At 32.1% G+C, this 26,409-nt stretch overlaps 2 protein-coding genes across 4 annotated transcripts in view; both read left to right on the forward strand.

Annotated features, from left to right (window-relative positions):
* The window catches only part of LOC111049384 (bifunctional heparan sulfate N-deacetylase/N-sulfotransferase), a 210,934-nt gene extending 207,367 nt beyond the window's left edge, over window positions 1-3,567 (forward strand). For 2 of the 3 annotated variants that reach the window (XM_039437594.1, XM_039437595.1), the window contains one exon: window positions 765-3,362. The gene's annotated coding sequence lies outside the window, so the exon portion shown is untranslated. Of the gene's footprint in view, window positions 1-764 lie in introns of all 3 variants that reach the window. The other variant, XM_039437592.1, reaches the window with a different exon arrangement.
* An 802-nt stretch (window positions 3,568-4,369) lies between these two features.
* Window positions 4,370-26,409, forward strand: part of LOC111046735 (phenoloxidase 1) — a 30,986-nt gene continuing 8,946 nt past the window's right edge. Inside the window, 11 exon segments of the mRNA XM_039437596.1 lie at window positions 4,370-4,494; window positions 7,853-7,965; window positions 9,223-9,409; window positions 13,658-13,890; window positions 16,120-16,322; window positions 19,051-19,201; window positions 20,446-20,547; window positions 22,010-22,111; window positions 22,113-22,175; window positions 24,301-24,429; window positions 26,170-26,358. Of these exon segments, the coding sequence (XP_039293530.1) occupies window positions 7,858-7,965; window positions 9,223-9,409; window positions 13,658-13,890; window positions 16,120-16,322; window positions 19,051-19,201; window positions 20,446-20,547; window positions 22,010-22,111; window positions 22,113-22,175; window positions 24,301-24,429; window positions 26,170-26,358 (1,467 nt within the window). The 5' untranslated portion in view covers window positions 4,370-4,494; window positions 7,853-7,857.

Here is a 26,409-nt window from a genome sequence, read left to right on the forward strand (position 1 = left end):
TATAGTTGGAAATAGTGCTGGAAATTATTTTCTGTGAACTCTTTCAGGACTTTTGCCGCTTTCTCTTGAACAGCTTCTACGGATTCAAATCTTGTACCTTTCAATGCAGATCTCACCTTAGGGAAATAGATAAAAGTCACATGGTGCTAGGTCTGATGAGCAAGGTGGATGTTCTAACACCGGGATGCTGTACTTGGTCTGGAGCCGCTTATCAGATAACGCGGAATGAGCTGGCGCATTGTGTTGGTGCAAAATCCATGATTTGTCCTTCCACATCTCGAGTCGTTTTCTTCTTACTCCTTCACATATGTTATCAAGTACCTCAAGGTAGTAATTGTTTGACCTTCAGGAACTCAGAGAAGGTACACAATCCCATGAATATCGAAAAAACAATTATCATGGCTTAAATTTTTTATGCTAACCGTTTTTCCGGCAAAACAAAATAACAACACTAACATAAATAAAGGTTATGACTCAACGAAGTTTTAACAGAAACGAGACTAACTGCCTTCTGAAGAGGAAGTCTCAAACTAAACAGCTGCTGGTCAATGTTGGTTGGCGCATGCGCACTAGTTCCACTGCAGCGTCAGTCCCGTTATTTAATAGTCACACCTCGTAATGTTTCATCTATACTAAATCTATCACAGAGTATTGAAGATGCTATAGATTCTAATGGTTGCATAGATTTGAATGTTGCTGTCTCTGTTGTAGTTAGCTTGTTGGAGGTGATTGGGGTATCTGTTAAATTTGAATTTATTTTACAGGTATCATAGAATGAACTTGATCTGCTCGGTTCATGTAACTTGTATGGTACACAACGTAGTTAGATTACGTTACTGAACTTTCCAGTGGAACAATCATGAATTAGCACAGGGCTACGATGGAGTGAACCTTCACTGCATTTCTTCAATGACAATATTTTATCGCTTAGTTATAGAACGGATAACGTCTAATCATGATGTTTGAAGCCATATCATTTGTAGATATATTTGTAAGAATTATTACGCCATGTCCTTGTTAACTAATAAATAATAAATGTGAACAAAATTTGTCCGAGGTAAATCAGTGTCGACAAAGATTGGGTTTTGGCATTTCCGTAGAATGTTCTACATTGTAAAAATGTGATATCATATTTGCGGTTGAACCTCTGTAATATACTTCTCTATCTTTTCCTTTTTCGTTTCATCTTCTTTACAACAGTGTTTTAAACTGAAATGTTTGTTTTAATTCAACTATTCTATTCAAATTTTTCATCCATATCAAATCATCAAAACGTCAAGATCAGACATAGTTCAGAATATCATGAATATTAACCATATCTCATGTAAAAAAAATCCTTTAATCAGAGATTTCAATAATAAATTCAGATACTATTGGTGAGATGTTGTGATATCTATCCTTAATGAAAACACTGTGTTTCTATTATTTCAATAATATATCTCATTCCTAAACACGCCTTATCAATTTTATTTGTATTTAATAATTATACTTCTTAATAATAATTTTAGTTTATGATTGAGTTTTCATATATTAAAAAATTTACTAAAACCTGCTGAATAATTTCAGATTAAATAATGTGAGACATTGACTTCTAAGTTAGGTATAAATTTAATTTAACAACTATCACTATTCTAATAACATAAATTGTTATATTATTCTAAATATTTATTTCTAAATAGGTAAAGAAATAAAGTACCTTATAATCTGAAGATTCATAAAATTGACATTGTAAAAACGTAAATTTAACAATTTTATGCCATAGCTGATTAAACTAACACAATTTAATAAATAATTTATTTAATAATTTTAACAATGCTATTAATAACTTTTTCCTCAATAATAAGGGTTTGAAATTATTCACTTTTCATATTAGTAAAAGATTGATGGATAGTAAATTCATCAGAGCTATTAGATACAACAAAATAATAATATTGTATTTTTCTTTACTGTTGTAGGTTTGGTTTTAATATTAATGTGATTATTGCTGGTGTATTCAATTGAAGTCTTCTTTAAACTTGTAATTCAAAAGTCTAGTCTGAATTTTGAGTGTAGTCTTATTTATTCGTTGATTAGTGCCACAATATTAAACATATTCTAGTTTCTAAATTCAATAATATAGACTGTCTATCATTTTTTTGTTAGTAGTGTAGTTGATGACGCTTAACTCAATTATCGACATTCGAATGAATAGTGCTATAAGAATGGTGTAAAATGTTTGTGTTTATTCTTAGCTCGTATTAGCTGAGTGACTTATAATAAATTCGACGGAACTGCCAAAACTGGATCTTTGTCGAATCGTTAAGAATGTATGTTAATAAGTATTGTATAATTTATAATGATGACGATAATAATTACCAATATTGAGTATGTGAGTGAGAGAAGAATGAAATAACATTGAAAGTTTGAGTGAATGATGAAGAAAGGATGAAACATAAATTGAATATTAATTGAATGAATTGAGAGATGGATGAAAGGCATGTGTTACTGAGTAATAATTGTGAATAAAGTCGTTTAATTTGAAAACTGCTATCACTGTGTCATAATATTTGTGTCATATTAATGTAATGATGTCTATCATCAACCATAGATAAATATTATTCTTGTTGATTTTTGTAAATAAATGGATGTAAATTACTGTAAATGTCTGTATCTATAAAATCTGTTCAATATTATGATTGAAAGAAAGTTGAGTATTGCCATTTTTGTATATTTGAAAATTAATCTTTTTTATTTTTATGGAGAAGTTAGAGTTACTTATGAAGATTAGTGGAAGTTGATAGAAAAATGAACGATGTTATTTGGGAATTTCCAATGCAGCTGAATTTAAGAATTTTATTATTTTATAAAATTTGATTCCCATAATAATATTCAGCTCCGGAGGCCATGCGGGCTAGCTCCCATATCAATATTTTAATTTTAGGGCAATTCATCGAAAATCTTAACAACAATAGTTTTGATGATATGAAACATACATTATTAGTCCAAACTTATTTATTGGTTGCAGAAGAATAAAAAAACATTTACTAAAAAAAAATCAAACATAGGTTTTTGTGGAAGGCAAACTAAAAAAGAAAATATCGTTGCTACAAGAATTATTTTCAAATGTTGAATTCAGAGTGAAAAATTGATAAGGCAGCTACTATTTTTAAGGTATTAATTTCTATGTTGAAGATCTAGATGAATTCTTCCAATGATAGAAACATAAAATGAAGCCTCTGAAAAATAGTTTACTTGAAGTTTACATCCCTTTCAATCAAAAACTTGAATAAAAGTTTCAATTGAGTTATTCCAAATTTATTGAGAATATTTCAGTACGTAAACTTTTTTATATTTTTTGTACTGAATTCTCCCTCTCTTTCTACTGACTAGAGTTCACTGTGTTGAAAAATCTTCTAGATGTGAAAATTTCTGGCAATATTGCGAACATACTGCGTGTGAAATTATAGTTAATAATCTGTGAAATGTTTAAAAACTGTGTTTTACAAAACATGAAATGTTCTACCTTTCTATTGGAAAATTTACTGTGGACACAAAGCAAATGTTGAATATAAAAATGATATATTACAATTTGTAACATCTTATTCATAATTCCCTGCTCCTGCATGTATTATTTATTAGTGGTACAGCTTACTTCCAACTATCTGATTTCATTATCATTTTGATACTCTATAATAAAGATTTCCCCCTGAATACGATCAAACTATCAACGAAATTTCAGTTTCATTTTGAATATATATTTTTTTACTGGATATTACCATAGAGAAACAATAGTGTAAGTAGATATCCCATGGTATAGAACGTTTATGTTGCAACTTACTGTTATCTGTTTACTGTTATCTCAAGCCGATTACTGTCGATTATTGTCGATTTTTACTGTTTTTTTTTTGGGTGACAGTGTATGAACGGCACAGTATGAGAGAGTAGGAGCGTCACACAGCTTCACGGGAAAGAGCTGCATGAACTATCGGCTTGAGATAACAGTAAAATTTGCGACATAAATGGCCCATACCATGGGATATCTACTTACGCTATTGTTTTCTCTATGATAATACATACAAAGTATTACAATTCTATCATAATCTTGTACTGTAGGAAACCCTGAATACCGCAGAAGTGGAAATATCTTTCATATCACCTTGGAGCACGGACAATAGGAAAATCAAACTCCTCGTATAAATCATTTTCTCTTGACTAAAATAGAATAACATTTTCTAGGCGGTTTCATATTATCTTTACAGGAAATATTCCTAAACTCCAAACCCAATTTAAATACATGTGAGGAAATATCAGGTATCTAATAATATTTTTATTTACAAAGTATAATAAATTACAACAATTGTTTGACCACATCTGATAAAGATTATGCACTTTTGAAGCTTCCTTATGCTGATGATATAAAAGGACCATATTTCCTGCGGTGGATCTAGTCTATGTGCAAATTCCTAGTGAGTTAATTTCCTCAGGCTTGATCTTGTGTGGAGGTCACAAATCCTTGTGAGTCACTCGTATTTTTCTTGACAGATTAATATTATTTGTTACAATTAAGCAATTACTGTACATAATTTCTATTCCTCTTTTGGAGAAAAACAGCTACTGGTATTGAAAGCTGGAAGAATACGTTTTCTCTCGATTATACAGTAGTTATCAGCATGAATGAATGGATAACTATTATAATATTCAATAGCATTCAAAATAAATGCAATCTTTATTTTATTTTAACTGAATAATTCAATGTTCAATTCTTTTGTAATTGATGAGTTGGGTGGAAGAACGACCTGAGTCAAGAAATCAAGTTTTGTGTAAATTGAGTTTGAAATATTTAGTATACATCTTTATTATTTCATCAGAATGCAATATTCTTGCAAGTATTTGAACTTTATTGATCTTTTAATACTATGTTCAATGCTATTATTCATAATTAGCCAGTAATCCAAGGCTAACTGATATTAATTGATATAAGGTGTATTGTCTCATGTCTCATCGGATTCTTCTTCAGGAGCGTCTTCTTCATTATTTCCATCATCTAGAGGATAATTGGTTCCCTTGGATGTATTATTAATGATCTTCTTATACCATTCATTTGGTAGAGAGTTAGTTGGGAGGATATTTTTAATTTTCTTTCCGAAGAATGGACATTGATATGTCCAAAGCTCCGCCAATTTATGTAGATGCATTACAATATAATCTTGTATAGTTATTCCAAATTGCTTTTTCATATTATATACAGTTCAATAATTATTTTCTTAGTCTATATTATGTAAATTCATCTCTAATTTTACTGTATTGTAAGCTATTGTATATGAGTGTATAAGCCAGTATATACTGTAATCTACATAAATAAAGTACTCAATCAATCAATCAATCAGCTTCTTCTTTTGTAAGAAAACAAAATAAGGATTTCACTGGCTGCTGGCTCACAGCTTGTCAGCTGAATAATTTCAGGTTTGCCACACAAACAAAAAAGTTTCACAACTCAATCATTTTTCAAGATATAACAACATTTTATGTAGGTACCAATCTGTTCAGAATTTAATGGCGGATAGAATGAAGCGTGTTGCGGAAAAACGACACGAGTGGCCTCGGGTCGTTTTTCTACCCAGCTCCTCAATTGCGCTGCTTGCTTATAATGTATTCAAACTACTACGGTGTAGTTCTGTCTAATAGATAATAAATCACCTCTCAGCTTTTTATATACAGCTGCAAGCTAATACAACTCGTATATCAGCTACAGTTTCCTACTGAAACTATATCTTTGAGTCAAAATATGTTTATAATTATAACATATTTATATATTATAATAGAGAAACAATAGCGTAAGTAGATATATTATGGTATAGGGCGTTTATGTAGCAACTTTTACTGCTATCTCAAGCCGATTTTCCACGCAGTTCTTTCCCCTGAAGCTATGTGACCCTGGTAGTCTCAAATATTGTGCCGTTAATACACTCTCACCCCCAACAAACCAGTAAAAATCGACAGTAATCTGCTTGAGTTAAGGCTGTGCAAATGCTAAAAATAAACTTTCTACTCGTGATATTTTTCGATTTGTATATCATTAAGCTATCAAAATTAAAAAGTTTTCTCAGGTAAACATTTTTTTCCGATCATTTACTTTTTGAGATATGAGCGCCTAAAGTTCAAATTTATGGGACAGAACATTTCAAATTTGGTGAGAGATAAATCCATGAGATTTAAAGAATAGATTCTTCATGTTACTGTTGATCTAGTAGAACAACAATTTTCTGAAAATATCCACTTTTGATAAAGTTACCAAAAATAATTCAATTTACCAAAAATAACTCAACTAAAAGTTATTTTTGGTGTTTTTTAGTAAATTGAATAACTATCTTGAAAATTTATATTTTCAGAAAATTTTTGTTTTACTAGATCAACAATACCATTAAGAATTCATCCTCTAAATCTCATGGATTTATCTCTTACCGAATTTGAAATGTTCTGTCCCAAAAATTTAAAATATAGGCGCTCATATCTCAAAAAGCAATGATCGGAAAAAAATGTTTTCCTGAGAAAACTTTTTCATTTTGATAGCTTGATGATATACAAATCGAAAAAAAATTGAAAAATATCACCAGTAGAAAGTTTATTTCTAGCCTTTGCACAGCCTTAACAGTAAAAGTTGCGACATATAAACGCCCTGTACCATGGGATATATACTTACGCTATTGTTTCTCTATGATATCATGGTCTAATATTAAAATAATGAGAAAACATTTTTTTCAATGCGTGATCTAAGAGTTATCTTAGTATTTTTGAGTAAGTGAAATGAAGATTTGATCATGTCTTTGAGTGTGAAATTAAAGTAAATAAATAAACTAGAATAAATCGAGTGTTCCACCTTTCTTGTCAAGGGAGACGACCTAAAAGAGGCATCATTGGAAGGCATTTTTCTGTGTAGTACCTACTAGAAATGCACATAAGTGTATGGATGAGTTTTAGTGGTATTTATAATAATAAATAATGTAGAATTTGGAATAATTATTCATATCAGTAGTGAGTCATACCGCTTTGGGTTGTTGCATCATAGAGTAGTTGGATTTGATGGGTCGTAGATTAAATTATTACATACATAGTCGGGATTGTTTCAATTTACCTAATTTTCAATATGTTGGTCAACAATCAGTATTTAAAATCTAATACTAAGTATCAGATTTTAAAGTCACAAGGAAGGTATCAATTTATTAATTTAAATATTATAGTATACTAGGCCTACACATTTTGCCAACAGTATTATTACTTTCATCATTTTTTTTGAATTCCTGATGCTTTTCAAATTTGCGTCCATATTATATGATAAATAAGAAATAATTATAGTATACTAGGCCTACACATTTTGCCAATAGTATTATATTATTACTTTCATCATTTTTTGTGATGCTTTTCAAATTTGCGTCCATATTATATGATAAATAAGAAATAAATTAGCGAAGCTGAAAATTCCACATATCGGTGAAAGTGACTGGTACAATGAGAATATTATTCTCATGAGTTATAATGGGACTTTTTATACTAGCTCGGCCGTGCTGAGTGGGAATAGTTCGATCAGATATAATGGAAATTGTATTTCCACTGTGCTGGTTACTTTCAGTGTTACTAATATTATTTATTTAGTCATGCAAAATAATTGATACTTTTGCATCTATTCATTGGATAGAGAAAACAATACAGTAGTATAAAAAGAAAGAACAGGCTATTACCCAAAACTACTTCAATTTCCTGATTTTCCCAATATTTGAGAATTTAAATGAGAAGGCTTCCCCACATATGTGGGAATCTAGCTTAATGAATTATACATTTGTAATAAACAAATTCCTTTATCGTTTTATGTTTACAGCTGAAATGGCTCTGAATGAAATATTGTTAGCTCTTTTCGATAGGCCGAATGAGCCTCTATTTCTCCCAAAAGGTGATGAACAGTTCACATTCCATATGCCTGAAGACTATCTGGTGAGTATACTTATACTTTATAGAATATAGATAAAATACTATGGCAAGTTAGCCCCCATAGGATATGCTATTTTCAACTTACATTAACAAACTTCATCTCTATAACTGAAAAGTATGGGTGTAAAAATTGCCAAACAATTGCTCAGAATGTTAAATCCGAACAATGAATCTCATGATACCATTAGCCAAAATTTAAGGTCTATTCAATGGATAAATCTATGATGTCTTTTGAAAGTAGGCTACTACTAAGTTATATACACTCCTTACAATATATTTGAAATGTATTATTGATTTTTATAACGACGATACTCACAGTTTGATTTTACTTAAAAGTATCACTAACTTTTCACAATAAGAACCATCATAATTACCTTCAATTACTATACAAATGTCTTCAAATAAAAAAATTTTAATTTGTCATAAACATTACAATATTGAACATGCATGAATAAGCTACATAAAAAAAAATCATTTATTTGATCCATAGATTCATATACAAACATAAATTTACACAGAAATTGTCAAGTACAGAGTAAAAATTTTATAAATATAAAAATACATCAATTAAAATCAATTTGGGCAGGTACTATAAACTGAAATGTTATATCACAGTTGGAATTCAAAAAATGGCACTAATAAGGGGAACATGTTCACAAGACTCAGTGAGTGATCTTGGTATTGTGTTATTTGGTATTTATTTCCCATTCAAAGCCCGAAGAGACTGTTCACAAAACGTGTGCACTCTAAATAAATTTTGGGTCAATCGCTTCAAGAGTAAAAGATAACAATTAGACTTGTAAATACTTTATTTTCTTCTTTCAAATCTTCTTCGAGTCAAATACTATTCCAAAATTTAGCCGCAGAAACTGCTTTGTCTTTATATATAAATACTTTATGTAGAGCTTTCAATAACATCAAATATCTTGATTATATTACATTATTTCCATTCAATGTCTGCTTTACAAAACTTGTGCCCTCCAAATTCAGGCCGATCGCTCCAAGAGTGAGAAAAAATAATATACTTCATATTATATTCAATTACAGTACTTCAAATATCTCTATTATTGTATTATTTTCATGCAATGTCTGCTTCACAAAACTTGTGCCCTCCAGATTTCAGGCCGATCGCTCCAATTAAGAGAGAAAGAACAAATTTCATAATATGTGGCCTTCAATTACGGTACTTCAAATGTCTCGATTATTGTATAATTTTCATCCAATGTCTACTTCACAAAACGTGTGCTCTGCAAATTTCAGGCGGATCGCTTCAAGAGGGTGAATATCGCGGATCGCTTTGGCACCGGTGGCCAAAATGTGGTCGATCTGAAGCAGATCACTCTCCCAGAACTCGATCTGCCTCTGCAACTGCAGAGAACTGCTCAGTTCACCCCATTCATACCGCTGCATAGAAGGATGGCGGGCGAGCTTATCGAGAAATTCCTGGGTAAGTAGTAAGAAAATATCAGTATAAAATAGTTATTTGTGCAACTAGTGCGCAAAGTGACAGTTTTCTGCACCGAAAGAAACGTTTACGCACGAGCCGAAGACGAGTGCGAAATGGTTTCTTGAGTGCAGCAGACGAACTTTGCGCACGTATTTCACATTAAATTTTCCCTTCAGTCACCATTGGATATGAAAAGTGAGCTATTATGGGTAAAATGTCTTGAAATCCATCAAATGTTTGTCTGTGTAATTTTGTTATTAATAACAATCTTAATAACACCTTTCGAATACCAAAGGTGCATCAGACATTCACTTTTCCAGTCAGATTCCTTAGTTAACTGTCAGCATTGATTAAACGGGAATCACTGTAACTATTTTGTGTTGCCATGTTGCAAATCTGGAGTGCGCAAAGTATTACTTTTATGCACTAGAGCGGAAAAGTGATTCTTTGCGGCATGCAATCAGTGCAGAAATGGTCACTTTCCAAGGTATCTGTGGGAAAAATAAATAGCCTGTTAGTAAAAATATCAATATAGATATTACTGATTTACTGAGCCTGTCCGGCTATATTGTGACACTATTCTTTCCATGAGTCTTACTGGTGCTATTACAATATACTATGATATGGTACTATTCATACTCTCTCGATGGGGCAGAGTGGGAATAGCCCCATATAAGAACTTGTAGGAATGATATTTTCACTACTGTAGCGGTCACTGACTGATTGAATAAAATAAATAAATACCATAGAAAAAAGATAGCATAAGAAGATATTCCTTATTCTTTATTCTTCATTGATTCATACAATAAGTACATCATGAAAAATGATAGGGAGAGAAAAAATAAGGAAAACCTTGTGCTATTTCTCTCCCAAATTTGGATAAGGTTTACACGTAGATATCCCATGGTATAGGTCGCTTGTGGTCCAAATTTCACCTGATTTTTGTGAACTCAAGATTAATGTCGTCTACTACTGTCTATTGTTACTTTTTTGGCCGGAGGAGAGAGTGGTATTTTTAAATTTAGATAAGGTTACACATAGATATACCAGGGTATAGGTCGTTTGTGGTCCAAATTTCAAGCCGATTTTTGTTAACTCAAGCTGATTACTGTCGTCTACTATGTACTGTCTATTGTTACTATTTTGGCCGGGTGAGAGAATGGCAGAGTATGTGGAGTATGTGAGTATGTCACATAGCTTCACGAAAAAGAACTAGTAAGATCATCGGCTTGAGTTATTAACAGTGAAATTTGGAACATAAACGCACTTACCATGGGATATCATCTTTATGCTATCTTTTCTTTATGTAGATAATATGTGCGTGGGTATCCGCTTGAAGTCAAACGTGTATCAAATATTTTGAACACTCAATTTAATATCAAATATATTGGCTATAATATAATATTATTATAATAATGATATTATTATTGACTATATTATTGTCACTGGTTTATTTATTTATTTTATTATTTATTATTACAATGTGTGAGTCCTGGTCCTGCTAAGCCCGTATGTTTTTGAGCAGGTGCCATTTCAATGCATGCTATATTATGTATATGTATAGGCTCTTTAATTTTTGTACAATATCTTATTCCAAATGGTTAAGCCTATGTGCTCTGTGGGGTTCATTGGATTGGTAGTCAAAAATATAATTCATAATAGCAATATTTATGTACTTACTACAGTTACTACTCATATTAAATTAGCAATACTTAGTTAGGCCTAACTACTCACTACCTAAAGTCACTACTCATATTGAATTAGGTAACAAATCATTGAAATGTTATAGCTTTTAGTAACTTAAATGTTGAATTCCATCCTAGATCGAATTGATTGTACCTATTCATAGTTCACGAAAGACTTACATCACACAGAATGGATGATAGTTCTATTTAAACTAGAACTAGCGATTTAAGCTGATAGGTCCCTTTTTTCATTCTATCAAACTGAAAAACTATTAATTTTCCCTGAAAAATAAATAAAATATACCATACATGTTACATTCGATTTAATGTGAAATGTGTCTAATGGTATGCTATTTTGATGTTATGTAATAAATGATTTGAATGTAATTGCTATTCATGTTAAAAAATAAAAAGATCTTAATTGAAATGAATCAAGTAATCTTCTCTACTCACCTTCCCTAGTACATGGGTTTCCCATAGTTGAGTAAGTTAATTTCCAAAAGAATTAAATTACATACTTTTTTTATAGACCTGTTGTACCGTATTGTATTTTAGATATTTTGTACTTTTAATGTTTTAATTGCTTGTTTGTATTTTTTTAAGGTAATAAATTTATTTATTATTTATTTTATTAATCTTCCCCACCACTAACTACACATAAAGCTTTTATCACAGTACCCTACATCATTGTAGATTTGGGGGGGGGGGATTCATGGTCTCCCTAGTTTTGAATCACTAGATCTTGAGTTACTTGCTTACGATTAAAAACAGTTTGCACCTATATTTGGATTGCTTAAGTAACTTCTCAATTGAGTTCTTTGTTCTGTTGGCTTAGTTTGTAGTATATTACATTTACATTTACATTTATTACATTCCTTAATCACAACATCAAATTAATGATTGGGAGAGAATCAACAGATAAACCCAAACTGTCCTCTCCCTAATTTTGATAAAAATAGTCCAAATGAGGTTATGAAAACACTTTTATAAAGATCACAAAATTTACAGTCCAAATAAACATTATACTAAAAATTTTGTATCTCGGTTGATCAGAAAGATATATTATCCTTTTCATAAAAACAATTCACTTGAATGGGCTACTTTTATAAATTAATAGAACAATATTGAAACTTGAAGTACCCTTTATTATTTAAAATATTACAACGACTCGTTTCGATCATAACTTAGGTCATTTTCAAGTTGAAACTAGTCGTTGTAATATTTTAAATAATAAAGGGTACTTCAAGTTTCAATATTGTTCTATCCTTTTCATTTCTCGTTGTTTCTAGTTATTCAGTTATTTCATTCTTAGTATCATAGTAGTACCGTAGTGTAAATAAATATATTTGTCATCGTTGGTAATTGCAAAACCATTACCATAAGCATAACTATTCAATAATTAATATATGTGAACTTTGAATTTTAAAAACTCTCATAGAATGAAAATTCACTTACATTGGTAGTTACGATCGTTTCGACCAATTGTTGGTCATCATCAGATCTGATATTTAATAGTGAAAAAGAAGGAAGGATATGCAACAGAGTAATCATGCCGATGTGAATTTTGTTGTTAGTTCATGTAGTCTAATGTTATCTTTGTTTAAATTCATATTTTGCTTTCTTTTTATATTTCCCTTTTAACTCATCTCTGGGAAGTTTCTACTTCTATTTTGTTCCAAGTACGTTAGCTGTAATCATAATATACGTCAAACCGGCTAACTTGGGACAGCTGATGATGCGTTGGTTAACTACGTGAAACCATGGTTCTGTTTTAAAGTTTTTAATAAATTTTTAGTGAAATTTGACAATATCTTTGTCTTCTTATTATGGAGAGATTTCACAACATCACCATCAATTCTACTAATTTTATTAACTTGGGACAGTTTTCAACTTTGACTTGAAATCCAGTTCCATTATTATTTTAATATGTAGTTTATTTCTCCTGTGCTCAAAAATTAGGTCTTTAATAATACTTCAAATATATACATTCAATTTCATTATTATTCCAACCTGTTCTGAGAAAAAATTAAAAAATATGGTGTCCCAAGTTACCCGCAGAGGTTGGGTAACTTGGGACACCAATATTATTTGCCTGAAATGAGACAATTGAGTGGTTGAAGACTAATTTGGGACATTAGATTTTGAATAATATGTTTCATATTCATAATAAAAATACTTTTACTGTTAAATAATTGATAAAATAATTGTGCGTAATAATATATTGAGTATTATAATAGAAGTTATTAAAAAGGCTCAATTTCTAGGTTAGAGATAGTCTAGATTGTTATGACTGTTTAAAACGTATCTTAGCTGTTAATTAGATGTTCAAAATGTTAGTGGATATTTTCAATGATGTGTTCCCAACAAATCCACAATGCCAGAACTCGGGATGAATTGCACAAACAGCTGGTAAGTTGGAATTGGAGGGAATGGGTTAAACTGTCCCAAGTTAGACTACAGTCCCAAGTTAGCCGGTTTGACGGTAATATCATTGTAGGAATATTGACTTAACACAGTATTGGCATGTTTATTGACCCTTATCACAGTACATTATTGTTTGTAGGAATGAGAAACACGGATGACTTTCTATCTTGCGCGGCATTCTGTCGCCAAAACATGAATCCGCTGCTGTTCAACTATGCGTTCTCGGTGGCTTTGCTGCACAGAAATGACACGAGGGGCTTTGATGTGCCGCCTCTGCATGAATTCTTTCCAGACAAGTTCATCGATCGAGGCATCTTCAACAAAGCTAGGATGGAGGTCAACATCAGCTCAACTGTTCAAGAAATTGTGCCTGTGAGTTAATAAACAATAATTTTGATACATCAGATAGATTTAAATAAGTTTAAATCCCGTTTTTATAAAATGTTTTTAATGAAAAACATGATGTTGCAACGGTAGCTGAGCACCCACTGACTGTCCGGGCGCTCCAGGCATATTTATTTATTTTGAGATACATATGAGAGCATAAGGATAATATCCCATAATTGCTCTCTTAACACATAATACAATAGTAAACAATTGAAAACGCAATATTTTATACAAATATTGATAGAAATAAAAGTCTTTACGAAAGGTCTCTCTAAAAAATATCCAGTACAGAAAATTTAAACACAAATTTAGATAACAGAAAAGATGAACACAGCAAATGATGACGAAATAAAAATAAAAAGTTTCTATGATTATACAGAAGTCATTCTGATAAGAAAGAAAGAAAAAAATAGTAACGAGAAGGAATAATTGAACACACATCTTCATGGAGTAGCAAAAAACAAAGAGATTACTGTCACACAGAAGACTTTCTCCAATCAAACTCCAACCATCAACGAGGGATTGACCTCAGCAACCAACTCCTCACCTCTCTCTCTCTCTGACCCAGCAAGCTGAACATTCAAACTCAATTTGTTCATTAATCTCTGCACTCTTATGAAAGGTGAGAATAAATGGTGCACCGTTCTGCACCTTGGAGCCGCAAACAAGTTATCATTCCACCTTTTAAATGACGGAACACCGATATTCAGCATTGCCAGCAAGGTAGGAGAATTTACAGCACCATCCAACAATTTCCAAACAAACTAGACAGATGCTTTAACTCGAGGCTGACGTAGAGACTCCAATGAGAATAGATCCCTCAATCGCTGAGTGATATTATTGCAACAGTAGATAATGCTATTCTAAAAGTGATAACTATTGAATAATTCTGCTACGGTATTGATCTACGTAGTACATAACTCCTCCCTCCTTAAATTTATGTTCGCCCACAAACTTTTAAAAATCACTAAAAGTTATGAAATACTTAAATTACAATACATCGATCAAGATAGGGCTGGGGGAACATATACTTCAGTTGGAGGCATATTATGAATAATATGGATTGATATTGATATATAAACAAGCAATCTAATCAATACTAGTAGTTCTATGAACAGTAGACCACGCGCAATTATAAACCACAGCCTCCTCTTATACTGTCCATCAGAGTAAATCCTGTCTGTATGTCGTGTCGGCGAGGTATCGGTGTGAAAACGGCTAGTGACTGTTGGGGTTGGTGTATCAGAAATGCTAATTTTCTACAAGACAAGCAGAGAAAGGTCGAGAGACAATACTATGTTATTTTAATTACACGCGTTATTGCATGGAATCAAAAGTGCATAAAAATTGCAAGCAATGAGGCATGCAATTAATAATCCACACAACACCTGAATTTACCAAGTTACATTAAGACATTAATTGTATGCAATGACGCATGCAATTAATAATCCATTCGACAACTGATTTATTATAAATAGGCTAATAATTCTCTAGGCTGATTTTTACCGGTAATATTGGCGTTAGAAGGAGACTCCTTTTCCTTTTGTATTATCTTAAAAATGAAAATTTTCAAAAAACCTTCTATACTCGTCGACGCGAAATTCAAAAAGGAACATACCTGTCAAATTTCATGAAAATGTATTGCCGTGTTTCGCTGTTCATGCGGAACATAAATATAAACAAAACATAAAAACAAAACAAAAAAATAAGCATAAAGAGAAATGCAAAACCGTCGACTTGAATCTTAGACCTCACTTCGCTCGGTCAAAAATGTACATAATATTCAAAAATACAATATATGAAATTTATTACAAATTAATAGAAATAGATTGATTTTATTTTTTGGAAATTAACCTACTCAACTATGGGAAACTCATGTACTAGAGCAAGATTATCAATATTATTACAGAAAGAATCCTTCAATTTTGGAAAGCTGAGAATAACTATAGCTATTATTGTCAAGAGACAGGTGAGACTGATATAATGTGGGTGGAGATCCAAGGATAATACAAATCCTCTTCTTCTCCATCAACATAATGAGATACCGGTACATGGATATTTTTTTTCCAAATGTCTCATGTCATCAGCTGATGGATGAGAAGTGAAATGTAATGCGTGTGCTCGTGGCGCATAGGTCTGTGATCACCTTTTAGTATAAGTTCTATTTATTTCTTAAATTGAATTGATTTGACAAAAAGCGATGCTTTTTTGTAGGAGCCGATCGAGGTACCACTGGACTACACGGCGTCTGACCTTGACCCGGAGCACAGAGTGGCCTACTTCCGGGAGGACGTGGGCATCAACCTGCATCACTGGCATTGGCATCTCGTCTTCCCCTTCCTCGGACCCAGGCGGGTTGTAGCCAAGGACAGGCGCGGAGAGATATTCTACTTTATGCATCAGCAGATCATTGCCAGGTCTATTTCATCACTGCTTCCCAATATCAATAATAATTATTATTCCATATTTTCCACATTTCTATAATGAAATCAAATCAAATAAAATTTATTCATCAAAAACAATTCCATTACAACTTAGAATACTATAACAATTGATAAAATTAAAACAATGAAGTTTTATGCATTGAATAATTTCTTAATAGGCAAAGAATAGGCAAAGATAATGCAATGAATAAATATACACCCCACTATAAATTATATGTGTTGGGGTATAAGTTATTAGTTGCTTGTTGCTTGTTATAATTACTATTTACAAAATGCATTCACTAATATGGGATTAAAGTTTTTTTATAGTGAAATTAGTGAAAATTTATAAACAAACAAAATTATGAAATTAGTAGATAAATATTAATGTTCTATTAAGGATAATAATAAGAAAGTTAATTTTTAGAAAAATAAAAAACTAGTAAAGGGGAATTTTCTTGATATTTTAGAATGGTACTAAACTCTCTATCCTTCATTCCCCTTTATCTTTTTATTTTTAATGGGTTGTGTCATCAAAATCAAATACATATAAAAATAAATTTTTCTTCTTCTTTTGTGTCAGCAATCATCTATATAATAAGAAAGAGAGAGAGAGTATAGGGTTGTGTTTGTTCGCATCAAAACATGTCAACTAGTGGATTGCATACCGGAAAAGATTTAGATCTCCAAATTTTGCACATAGATTCTGAAAATATCAATCTCGTGCACCTCGAAGCCCAAATTTCAATTTTCCTTCTAGATTTTTCATAAATAATGTTCAAATTTCATTTATGGGACATTAATATTATTATAAAATTATAATATGAATAAAATTAAAATTATATTATGAAAAATGTGTATACCATATTATGTTAATATAGAACTACTAGATGTCAATATCCGTCTAGCCAGGGGGCTCCGCCCCGCCCTGGACCCCCGACTGGATCGTCCAAAAATGAGATCAGCGGGCTCGCTTCGCTCGCCTGCATTTTTCATTTGAGCATGCTTCATTCCATTAGAAAGTCAAAGTACTGAGAAAACGCAGAAAAGCTGAGAAAAACGTTGGAAAACACTGATTTTGGGCGTATCTTTGATGAAATATTAAAGTCACCTCATCACAAAATTTTAGACCCTAGCTAAACCTCTGTACCAAATTTGAAAATTTTCTGTCTATTAATTGATGAAAGAACTGAGAAAACGCAAAAAACCGCTGGAAAAACGCTAATTTTGGGCGTATCTTTGGCGTTATTTTAAATTCCTTCTAACACAACATTATTACACCCTAGCTTAGCTTCTGTACTAAATTTGAACATTTTCTGATCATTTGTTCTTGATAAAGCTGAGAAAACGCTAAAAAACGCTGAAAAATGCAGATTTTGGGCGTATCTTTGAAAATTTTTCCAAATCGGTTCTTGGTGGCCTCTAAACTGAACTACCAACCTACCAAATTTGAACGTTTTTGGTCCGGTAGATTTTTAGTTCTGCGAGTGAGTGAGTTAGTCAGTCAGTGAGTGCCATTTCGCTTTTATATATATCGACGATAATCTAGAGAGACTACCTCTTCGGAACAGATGGTCAAACTAAACCATGAAAACTAAATTAATAACCAGTCCAATTTTGTCAGGTTGGCATCAAGTTGAGGAAGGTTTCTAAACAAGATTTGAGCTATGTCACTACTTTATTATGTTAGTACCAAGTTGAAGAGCTTATCTATACTATAATAAAGGAAATAACTGGCTTATACACGTATACATGATAGGAAAATTAAGTTTGACGCATCATCACGTCTAAACTAATGGAATGAAATTAACTTGAAATTTTGCATATAGATTCTTGATTAAACAAGAATGGTTCTAGGCCCACTTCAAACTCTTCAAGATCCACTCGGTCAAGATTTCAGTTTGTCAAGTTCTAAAATAGACTCTTGCGAAGCACGTGTTACCTGCTACTACTGAATGGGTTGTGTCATCGAAAAATGAAAAGGATCCTACAGTGATTCTATTTAATAAGATAATTATTAAACGAAAGTACAAATTAAACGCTAGAAATCACCCCGAAGACTTCTGCTACTAAAAATATTAACAACAGGGTTAACAGCTAGATAGAAATTCGATGTGAGCTAATATCCAAAAATTATTTGCCAGCCCGAGATTCAAACCGGTATCTCCTAGTATCTAGTCAGGTATGCTACACCAAACTGACAATCTATCTGGGAAATAGCACTCATTTTATACGATGGCAGCCATTCTACAGATGGAAATTAATGAGAAATTGCATCTATTTAAATGCTAATTAATATAAATAATTATCATTAAACGAAAATTAAATGCTGGCCGCTATGGCTTCGTATAAAATGAGTGCTGCTATCCAGAAATTGTCAGTTTGGTGTAAGGGCAAGCAATTAGGAGGTACCGGGTTCGATTCCAAGGCTGGCAAATAATTTTTGGTTAGTAGCTCTCATCGAATCTCCATCTAGCTGTCAATATTTGCAGTAGCAGAAGTCTTTGGGGTGATTTACAGCATTTAATTTTGATTTTTGTTTGATAATTCATTAATTAGAATTTAAATAAATGCAATTCTTCATTGATTTCCATCTGCAATGAAATAATAATAATGAGTTGCACTGAGTTTTTAGACATGTAGAATCTATTTTCATGTGGATGAAGATTTGTTTCATACGAAACATATGAATTTCTCGTCCTTTACACATTATTTTATGCAGGTACAATTTCGAACGTCTCTGCAATAAGCTGGCGCGTGTCAAGAAGCTCATTGACCTGCGATCTCCAATCGCAGAGGCTTATTTCCCAAAACTGGACAGTCTTACTGCAAGCAGGGTGTGGGCTGCCAGATCTCCCAACTCAACACTGCAGGTCATCAATTACAAATTCATTTTCCTACTGTATTTCTTTTAAACTAAAATAAGAAATCGGAAGATTATAAACAGGGTGTCCAATGAAAGGTGTAACAGCCAAAGACCATGGATTCTACATAGAATTTGCAACAAAAATGACCAGTAAAAGTTTCTTATACTGACCTTAGTTTTCGAGATAGATTTTTAAAAAACGTTAATAACTAGAAAACCATCTGTCAAAATCTAATTCCAAGGACATGGTAGGAAAGAGGAAGACATTTCCAATAAGATTCATAAAATTTGTTCCGTTGTTTGACGTTTTTGAACTTTTTATGAGTGTTTAAAGTTTAAAAAAGTACATTCGTCGAGTTCAAATTTCTAACAGTTTGAACACTCATAAAAAGTTGAAAAACGTCAAACAAAGGAACAAGTTATATGAATCTTATTAGAATTTCTTCCTCTTTCCAAGCATGTCCTTGGAATTAGATTTTGACTGATAGTTATCTAGTTATTGACGTTTTTCAAAAATATCGAAAAATCGAAATATCTCGAAATCTAAGGTCGATATTAGAAAATTTTACTGGACATTTTTTGTTGCAAATTCAATGTAGAATCTGGAATAGAATGGTCTTCGGCTGTTACACCTTTCGTGGGACACTCTGTATATGTGAATTATTTTTGTAGCGATACTGTGAAAAGAATATTATTAATCACTTGAGGAGGTTCCAATAATCATTAGAATGAGTAGAATATTAACATGAATTGAATCAATGAATGTATCAATAAAATTTGAACACTTCATAAAGGTAGAATCGACTGAAACCAGTTGTGTCAAAAGATTATAGGTTACATATTGTAATTTTATTTTTTCTATAGGGCTACTCTTAAATATAAATAAAAATGAGAAATCCAAACACCCTTTTAAAATTGTTCAATCACAATTGTTCAGTGATTGAACAATTTTAAAAGGGTACTTAAGCTGGGTTTACACCAAAGTTATTAACAAAATGTTAATTACTTAATCCTTATAGATTCTATTAGATTGAACGGAACTCGACAAACACATATAAGTTATGTTCAATCTAATAGAATCTATAAGGATTAAGTTATTAACATTTTGTTAATAACTTTGGTGTAAACGCAGCTTTAGATTTCTAAGTTTTATTTATGTTACTTGTGATTGTATAGAGAAATAAATCAGCTTAGCTTACTTTGATATTTTTTTCCTATGACTATAATTTATTCCAATTGTTTCTTAAATAGGACATAAACAGAGAGGCAGAGCAACTGGTTTTTGATATTCAAGATTTGGAACGTTGGAGGGATCGATTGTATGAAGCGGTCAGCACTGGAAGAGTAATTGATGTGAGTGAATAAAATTATTTCATGATATTAGAGATATCTAAGATAGTAGTTACTTTTCTCTCACAATAAATCATGTGTGGAATACCGGTCCCTTGGAAAACCTTTCAACATCTATTTTATCGATGACCTCAAATACTTGCTGCTCATATACTGTAGATAGCCTAGTTTAAGATTCAATTCAATTTATTTTTTCTTTCTGAATACAATTTAAAGTAGTTACATAGAATCTTAAGCAATAAAGTATATACAATTCAAGGACCAATACAATATACTTACTAAAATCAAAATATAAAACTATACTAAACAATAACACTCTTGAGATCACAATTTACCATGTTCAAGGTAATAAGAGAATTAGATAACTGTCATCAATTTTCAATATATTTTGATAGTTCACAGGGATTTGCTCTTGAAAATCTATTATGAATCATGATAATGATCAGGTACCGTAGATTCTTGGTCCCTAATGTTCGAAAATCATAAAAATGTATTGATCTCCCTAGTTGATCTTCTGGATTTGAGTGCTCTGATTTACATATTGGTAATCCTGTATTTTTCTTCATCTCATGGACTCAAAGTGATGATGCATCAAATCATTCAAAGCAATTCTAATTTCTTAATTATTCAATTCAAAGAGTTATTTCCTGAACGGTGTTTTTATATTACTCGTAACTCTATTTTTTCTAGTGTAGGTTCCACTACAGTAGTATAGTATAAATGACTGATAAATTAATTCATTCATCCTTCCCAAACTGTTGGTTAATACTTCAATATAATATGTAGGATCTTCTGCTATATAGGCCTACACACTTGTATGTATACGAACCACTAGGTATCAACTTTTGGAAATTCGCGGATGAATAAATATGGTAAACTATCAACCGGGTACATCCGATAAGCATTTTCACTTACTTGCTGACGTCTCGTCATTATCTCAAACGACATCTTCTGAGCGCAGGTAATGCTACACTGACTTCATTCTTAGTTTCGAAGTTCTTCCTCGTGGTGGAAGGGAGTACCTCCTCCCCTTATCCACGTGCTCGGCCTGGCGCTGCTGGGTGAATGGAATTCCCGGAAAAGTGTCTGGCTTTTGTGATTTGTTTGTTGTGTTGAGAATTATTTTCCAAAGAGAAGAGATATATTTGTCATCCTTTTTGTTGAGGCTACCTTGTTTCTCTATTTACAAGGGCCTCTCGCACAATCCTAATCCTAAAATTTTGGATATTGGCTAACATTCAGAACAAATTGAATTTCAAACCACTATGTATTATAACTATATTCATTTCAATATACCTTTGGCTGGAATAAAATTCAATTTTTTCTTTAAAAACCATTAAGAGTTTATATTGTTAATCTTGTCTACTATTTTGCTTAGTTATAAAGAGTTCACATTGTTAGTCTTGTTTATCAGACAAATTAAATGGAAAAGTGTCTATCACATCATGTTTGTTTCCGAATACAGTCGCAGGGACAAAGCATTCCATTGACGGAGGAAAAAGGAATAGACATCCTTGGAGATCTGATTGAAGCCAGTTCGCTTTCGATCAATCGTAACTTATATGGAGACCCTCCATAATCTCGGACACGCGGCTCTTTCCCTTGTTCATGATCCGGAATTTAAATATTTGGTGAGAATTTTTTCTTTTTCCAAGTGTTTTATCATAAGGGGTTAAAGAAAGGAGACGGGGCCGCGCTACCTGTACACTGGGCTATTGTTCCAAAAAGGATCATCCTCCAACTCTCGACTATCACACTATTGTCCTCTGAATCCACTTCATTACCCTCATTAGTGGCCGGAGTGGCCCCGTCTGCTCTCTCGAAGGCAGTTTTAGCTGGTAGGGACTCATCTATTACTTTCCACCTTACCTGTTACTTGTATTCTCACTCCATTATTGAATCTAGATCAGTGTTCAAGTACTTGTTATTCAATTATTTTTAATGGTCCATTTTGATGAAACTTAACTTGCACACAAGCTGTATACAGACTAACTTGAGTTACATACAATTCGTGGTTACACACCAAGTGCGCAATTCATCAGCTGATGATATGCGTATTATATCATTTATTTGTATGAATATAATATTATCAAATAATTCAATATAATGTATAGTATGATAATTATAGCATCAGCTTATGGAAAGTGTGTTCGTGGCACAAGTCTTCTTGAAAAATCTTTATAAAAAATAATACGTTCTTAGTTTGAGTAAATTTGTACTTATCGAGAGTAATGTGTGTGTTTATCCAATCAATGTAGGCTACCACTGGTTTTCAGCTGAAAATGCCTTCAAGTAATCAGACTGGGCCACCAATTTATTCCTTGGAGTGGAATCCTTAACAATAGACCACGAAAATGTCGAAACTCATTAACAATAGGCGACCACTGAAGGGTCACTAGAGCTTCTACCTGTTCATCCATTGCTTTCGGCGGCCACGTCTCCTTTCTTTTACCCATCATAAGAATAGAAGATGGATAGAATATAGATAATTAATAGAATATAAATTCGTATGGATTTTTGTTGGTGGTAAGCTCCTCACGGGAAGGTCCCACCAGACTGGACCGATATATATCAAAGATGATGGTTTCTCGATCCATTCCGAGCTGCGATGTATTCATTTTTTCATAATATTGACTGCTCGTGAAAAAATACATAGAGAAAGTTTGTGAATTTGAGCCGTTAAGAAACCTAACGACTGTTATACATTATAAAAATGTAGTACCATAATTGAGAATATAGCTCATATTGGAATGTAGAATGTAGTGTTTAGATATTGGTAACAGTGGAACATAATAATTGAAACTATGTACTTGAATCATGAATATGAATAAAAAATTAGAAATCTAAGTAGCCTATACCCTTTTAAAATTGTTCAATCATAATTTGAACAATTTTAAAAGGGTACTTAGATTTATTTATATTAAAGAGTAGTCATAAAGAAAAAATACAATATGAATCATGAACCGTGTTGCCTACATTTTGTTTAATTTTGAACTTATCATTAGAAGAAGTTATTCAAGGTTAATCATTGGTATCAGTATGTAGACTGTACAATTCAGATTTCCAGAATTTTTTTCATAAAAATTGTATAGCCTGAAAATTTTGTAGAATTAACAGTCAGTTATAAATCCTTGAGAACTGTGTCCTATTTATTAAATTGATTCACCATCATTTTGTAGATAATTGCCATAAGCTTACTCCATATTCTTCTTGCATGAGAGTAGATTGTTGTTGAAATTACTGCATTACCAATTAAATGTATGAATTGAACAATGAATTACCTACTAACTATTCGATTCAATGTTGAATAATGATCACTATTATAACAGGAAAGTTTTTGGAAAAAGGCAGATTCCCTTATTATATCAGTAGGCTATCAGAGTCAGTGACTGTTATCATGAAAATATAATTTCCATGAGTTTGTAATGGGACTATTTCCTATTTTTGGACAATTTCTATCTAAATTTGGGAAAGGAACAGTTTTAGGCTTTAAGCCTGTTGTTCCTTTCCCAATTATTCATAGTTGAGAATGATATTGTATGTATCAATGTATAAATTAATAAAATAAAAGCATTAATTTTATTAAAATAAAAGCATTAATTTCATTTTACTATTGAAAAAAACTAGATTTTTTAGCAGTGTATAACATGCGATTGAATGTTTCAAATCAGTACGGTATTTGTTTTTACATCACTTATCAATACATTATTTCTTCATTCAAGATTTTTTGAAGTTTTATGTTTGTTATTTTTTTAGGAAAATGTTAGTGTTGTTGGTGACCTCGCTACAGCAATGAGAGATCCGGTCTTTTACCGCTGGCACGCTTTCATTGATGACATCTTTCTCAAATACAAACAGACTCTACCTCCTTACACTGTTCAGCAGGTGAGAAAATGAATAATGAATAAATACCAACCACATTTTAAATGATTAATTTGAAAATATGAATTCCTCTTTAATCTACCTCCTTACACTGTACAGCAGGTGAGAAAATGAATAATGAATAAATAAATACCTACCAAATTTCAAATGATCAATTTGAAAGTATCAATTTTCATAACGACACTATAATAATAATAGTTCAGTATTTATTGTAATATAGATTTTTGAATCAAGTAGTAGTCAAATGAAGTATTCAGGGCTACCGTACTTGAATGTTCAATAATTGATTTTCCATCCCTTATCAATACATCATTTCTCGATTCATTACTTTCTATAATTATTATAGAAAATGCAAAATGCTTATTATTATAGAAACTTACCAGTATTACACAGAAGAAGGAGCCCAACGTTTTTCTATGTTCTTGTTTCCTATATTTTTTTATTTGCGGATGATTCCCACATGAGTTTTTTGCTTGTGCATGGGTAATGAAAAGTACGAGCGTGATTTTAATGAGATGTACAAACGTCCATGCCTATTCGATGGGAATCTGCGGGATTCGAACCCGCGACCAGGTTGTACTAGCAGACTGAAGGGTCACCTCAGTCGACGCGGCTATCCTGGCTGGCAAATGTCTTTCCATTGTGCTAGTATTGGTTTTTTATTTTTAAATAAAACTACTAGTTTTAAGAACAAGTGCAATTTTCAAGTGTCATGATCTGATTAACACTGATTAAATCTGATTTTGACACTTATGGCATAAGAGTGCTTGAAACTAGTCGTGTTTATATGAAAATAAAACAAAAGTATAGGTACTAGTAGTTTTCTATAATAAACTAGTAGTCTTTTACGATCCTTTGTAGTCACCACATGTTTCGGCTATAATTACATTATCAAGTTCAAAATGAATTTCATTCATTTGCAGTTTTTATAAATGTAGGTAGTTAGAAAAATGTTGTGTACATCACGAGTGAAAAATGCTTGTTCTTCCTCGGGGAAATTGTTGTCATCGACTTCGCCTTGGGCATCAAACTTTCCCCTCAGGGAGAAAAAGCTGTATTTCTCACTCTAGATATACAAATAATTATTTAACACTTAAGACAAAATAATCTAGACTAGGTTGGACTAGAATAGAATTCATTTTCTAAATTACATCATTCAATTAATATTAGCCTATTATCTCTTCATCTCTTTTGGTAGAGAGCTAGTGGGAAGGATATTTTGAATATTCTTTCCGAAGAATGGACATTGATATATGTCCAAAGCTCCGCCAATTTATGTAGATTCATAACAATATTATCTATAGTTATTCCAAATTGCTTTTTTCATATTATTTACAGTTCAATAATTATTTTCTTAGTCTATATTATGTAAATTCATCTATCATTTTCCTGTATTGTAAGCTATTGTGTATAAGCATAGCCACCTCTAATACAAGGCCCCGGCCTACGATATTGCAACGTCGCAGCGTAGGCCTAGAATCTAATACATGATTGGTGAAAAAGATCAGCTTGTATTTTTTAAAATCTTTTTTACCAATCATGTATTAGATTCCAAGCCTATGCTGCGACGTTGCAATACCGTAGGCCGGGGCCTCGTGTTAGAGGTGACTATGGTATAAGTGTATAAGCCAGTATATATTGTAATCTACATAAATAAAGTACTCAATCAATCAATGTATCTCTATATCTTCTATCTCTTTATATGTTTCTGTTTATCTCCCTTAATATTATCTCTTAAATTAGTTGGGATTTGACGGAATACGGATCAACAGTGTTGAAGTGAACAGTAAGAGCTCTCCGAAGAACCAGTTCTCGACATTTTGGCAACAGAGCGATGTGAACCTGACCAGAGGCATGGACTTCGCCCCCAGAGGCGATGTGGCTGCTCGTATCACCCATCTACAGCATCAGCCTTTCGAGTATAGAATTAAAGTAAGTGTTGTTGTTCATAAACCTCAAAGAATGTGATATAATTTAATAAAA

The sequence above is a fragment of the Nilaparvata lugens genome, chromosome 11 (genome assembly GCF_014356525.2).
Source record: "Nilaparvata lugens isolate BPH chromosome 11, ASM1435652v1, whole genome shotgun sequence".
Taxonomy (NCBI): domain Eukaryota; kingdom Metazoa; phylum Arthropoda; class Insecta; order Hemiptera; family Delphacidae; genus Nilaparvata; species Nilaparvata lugens.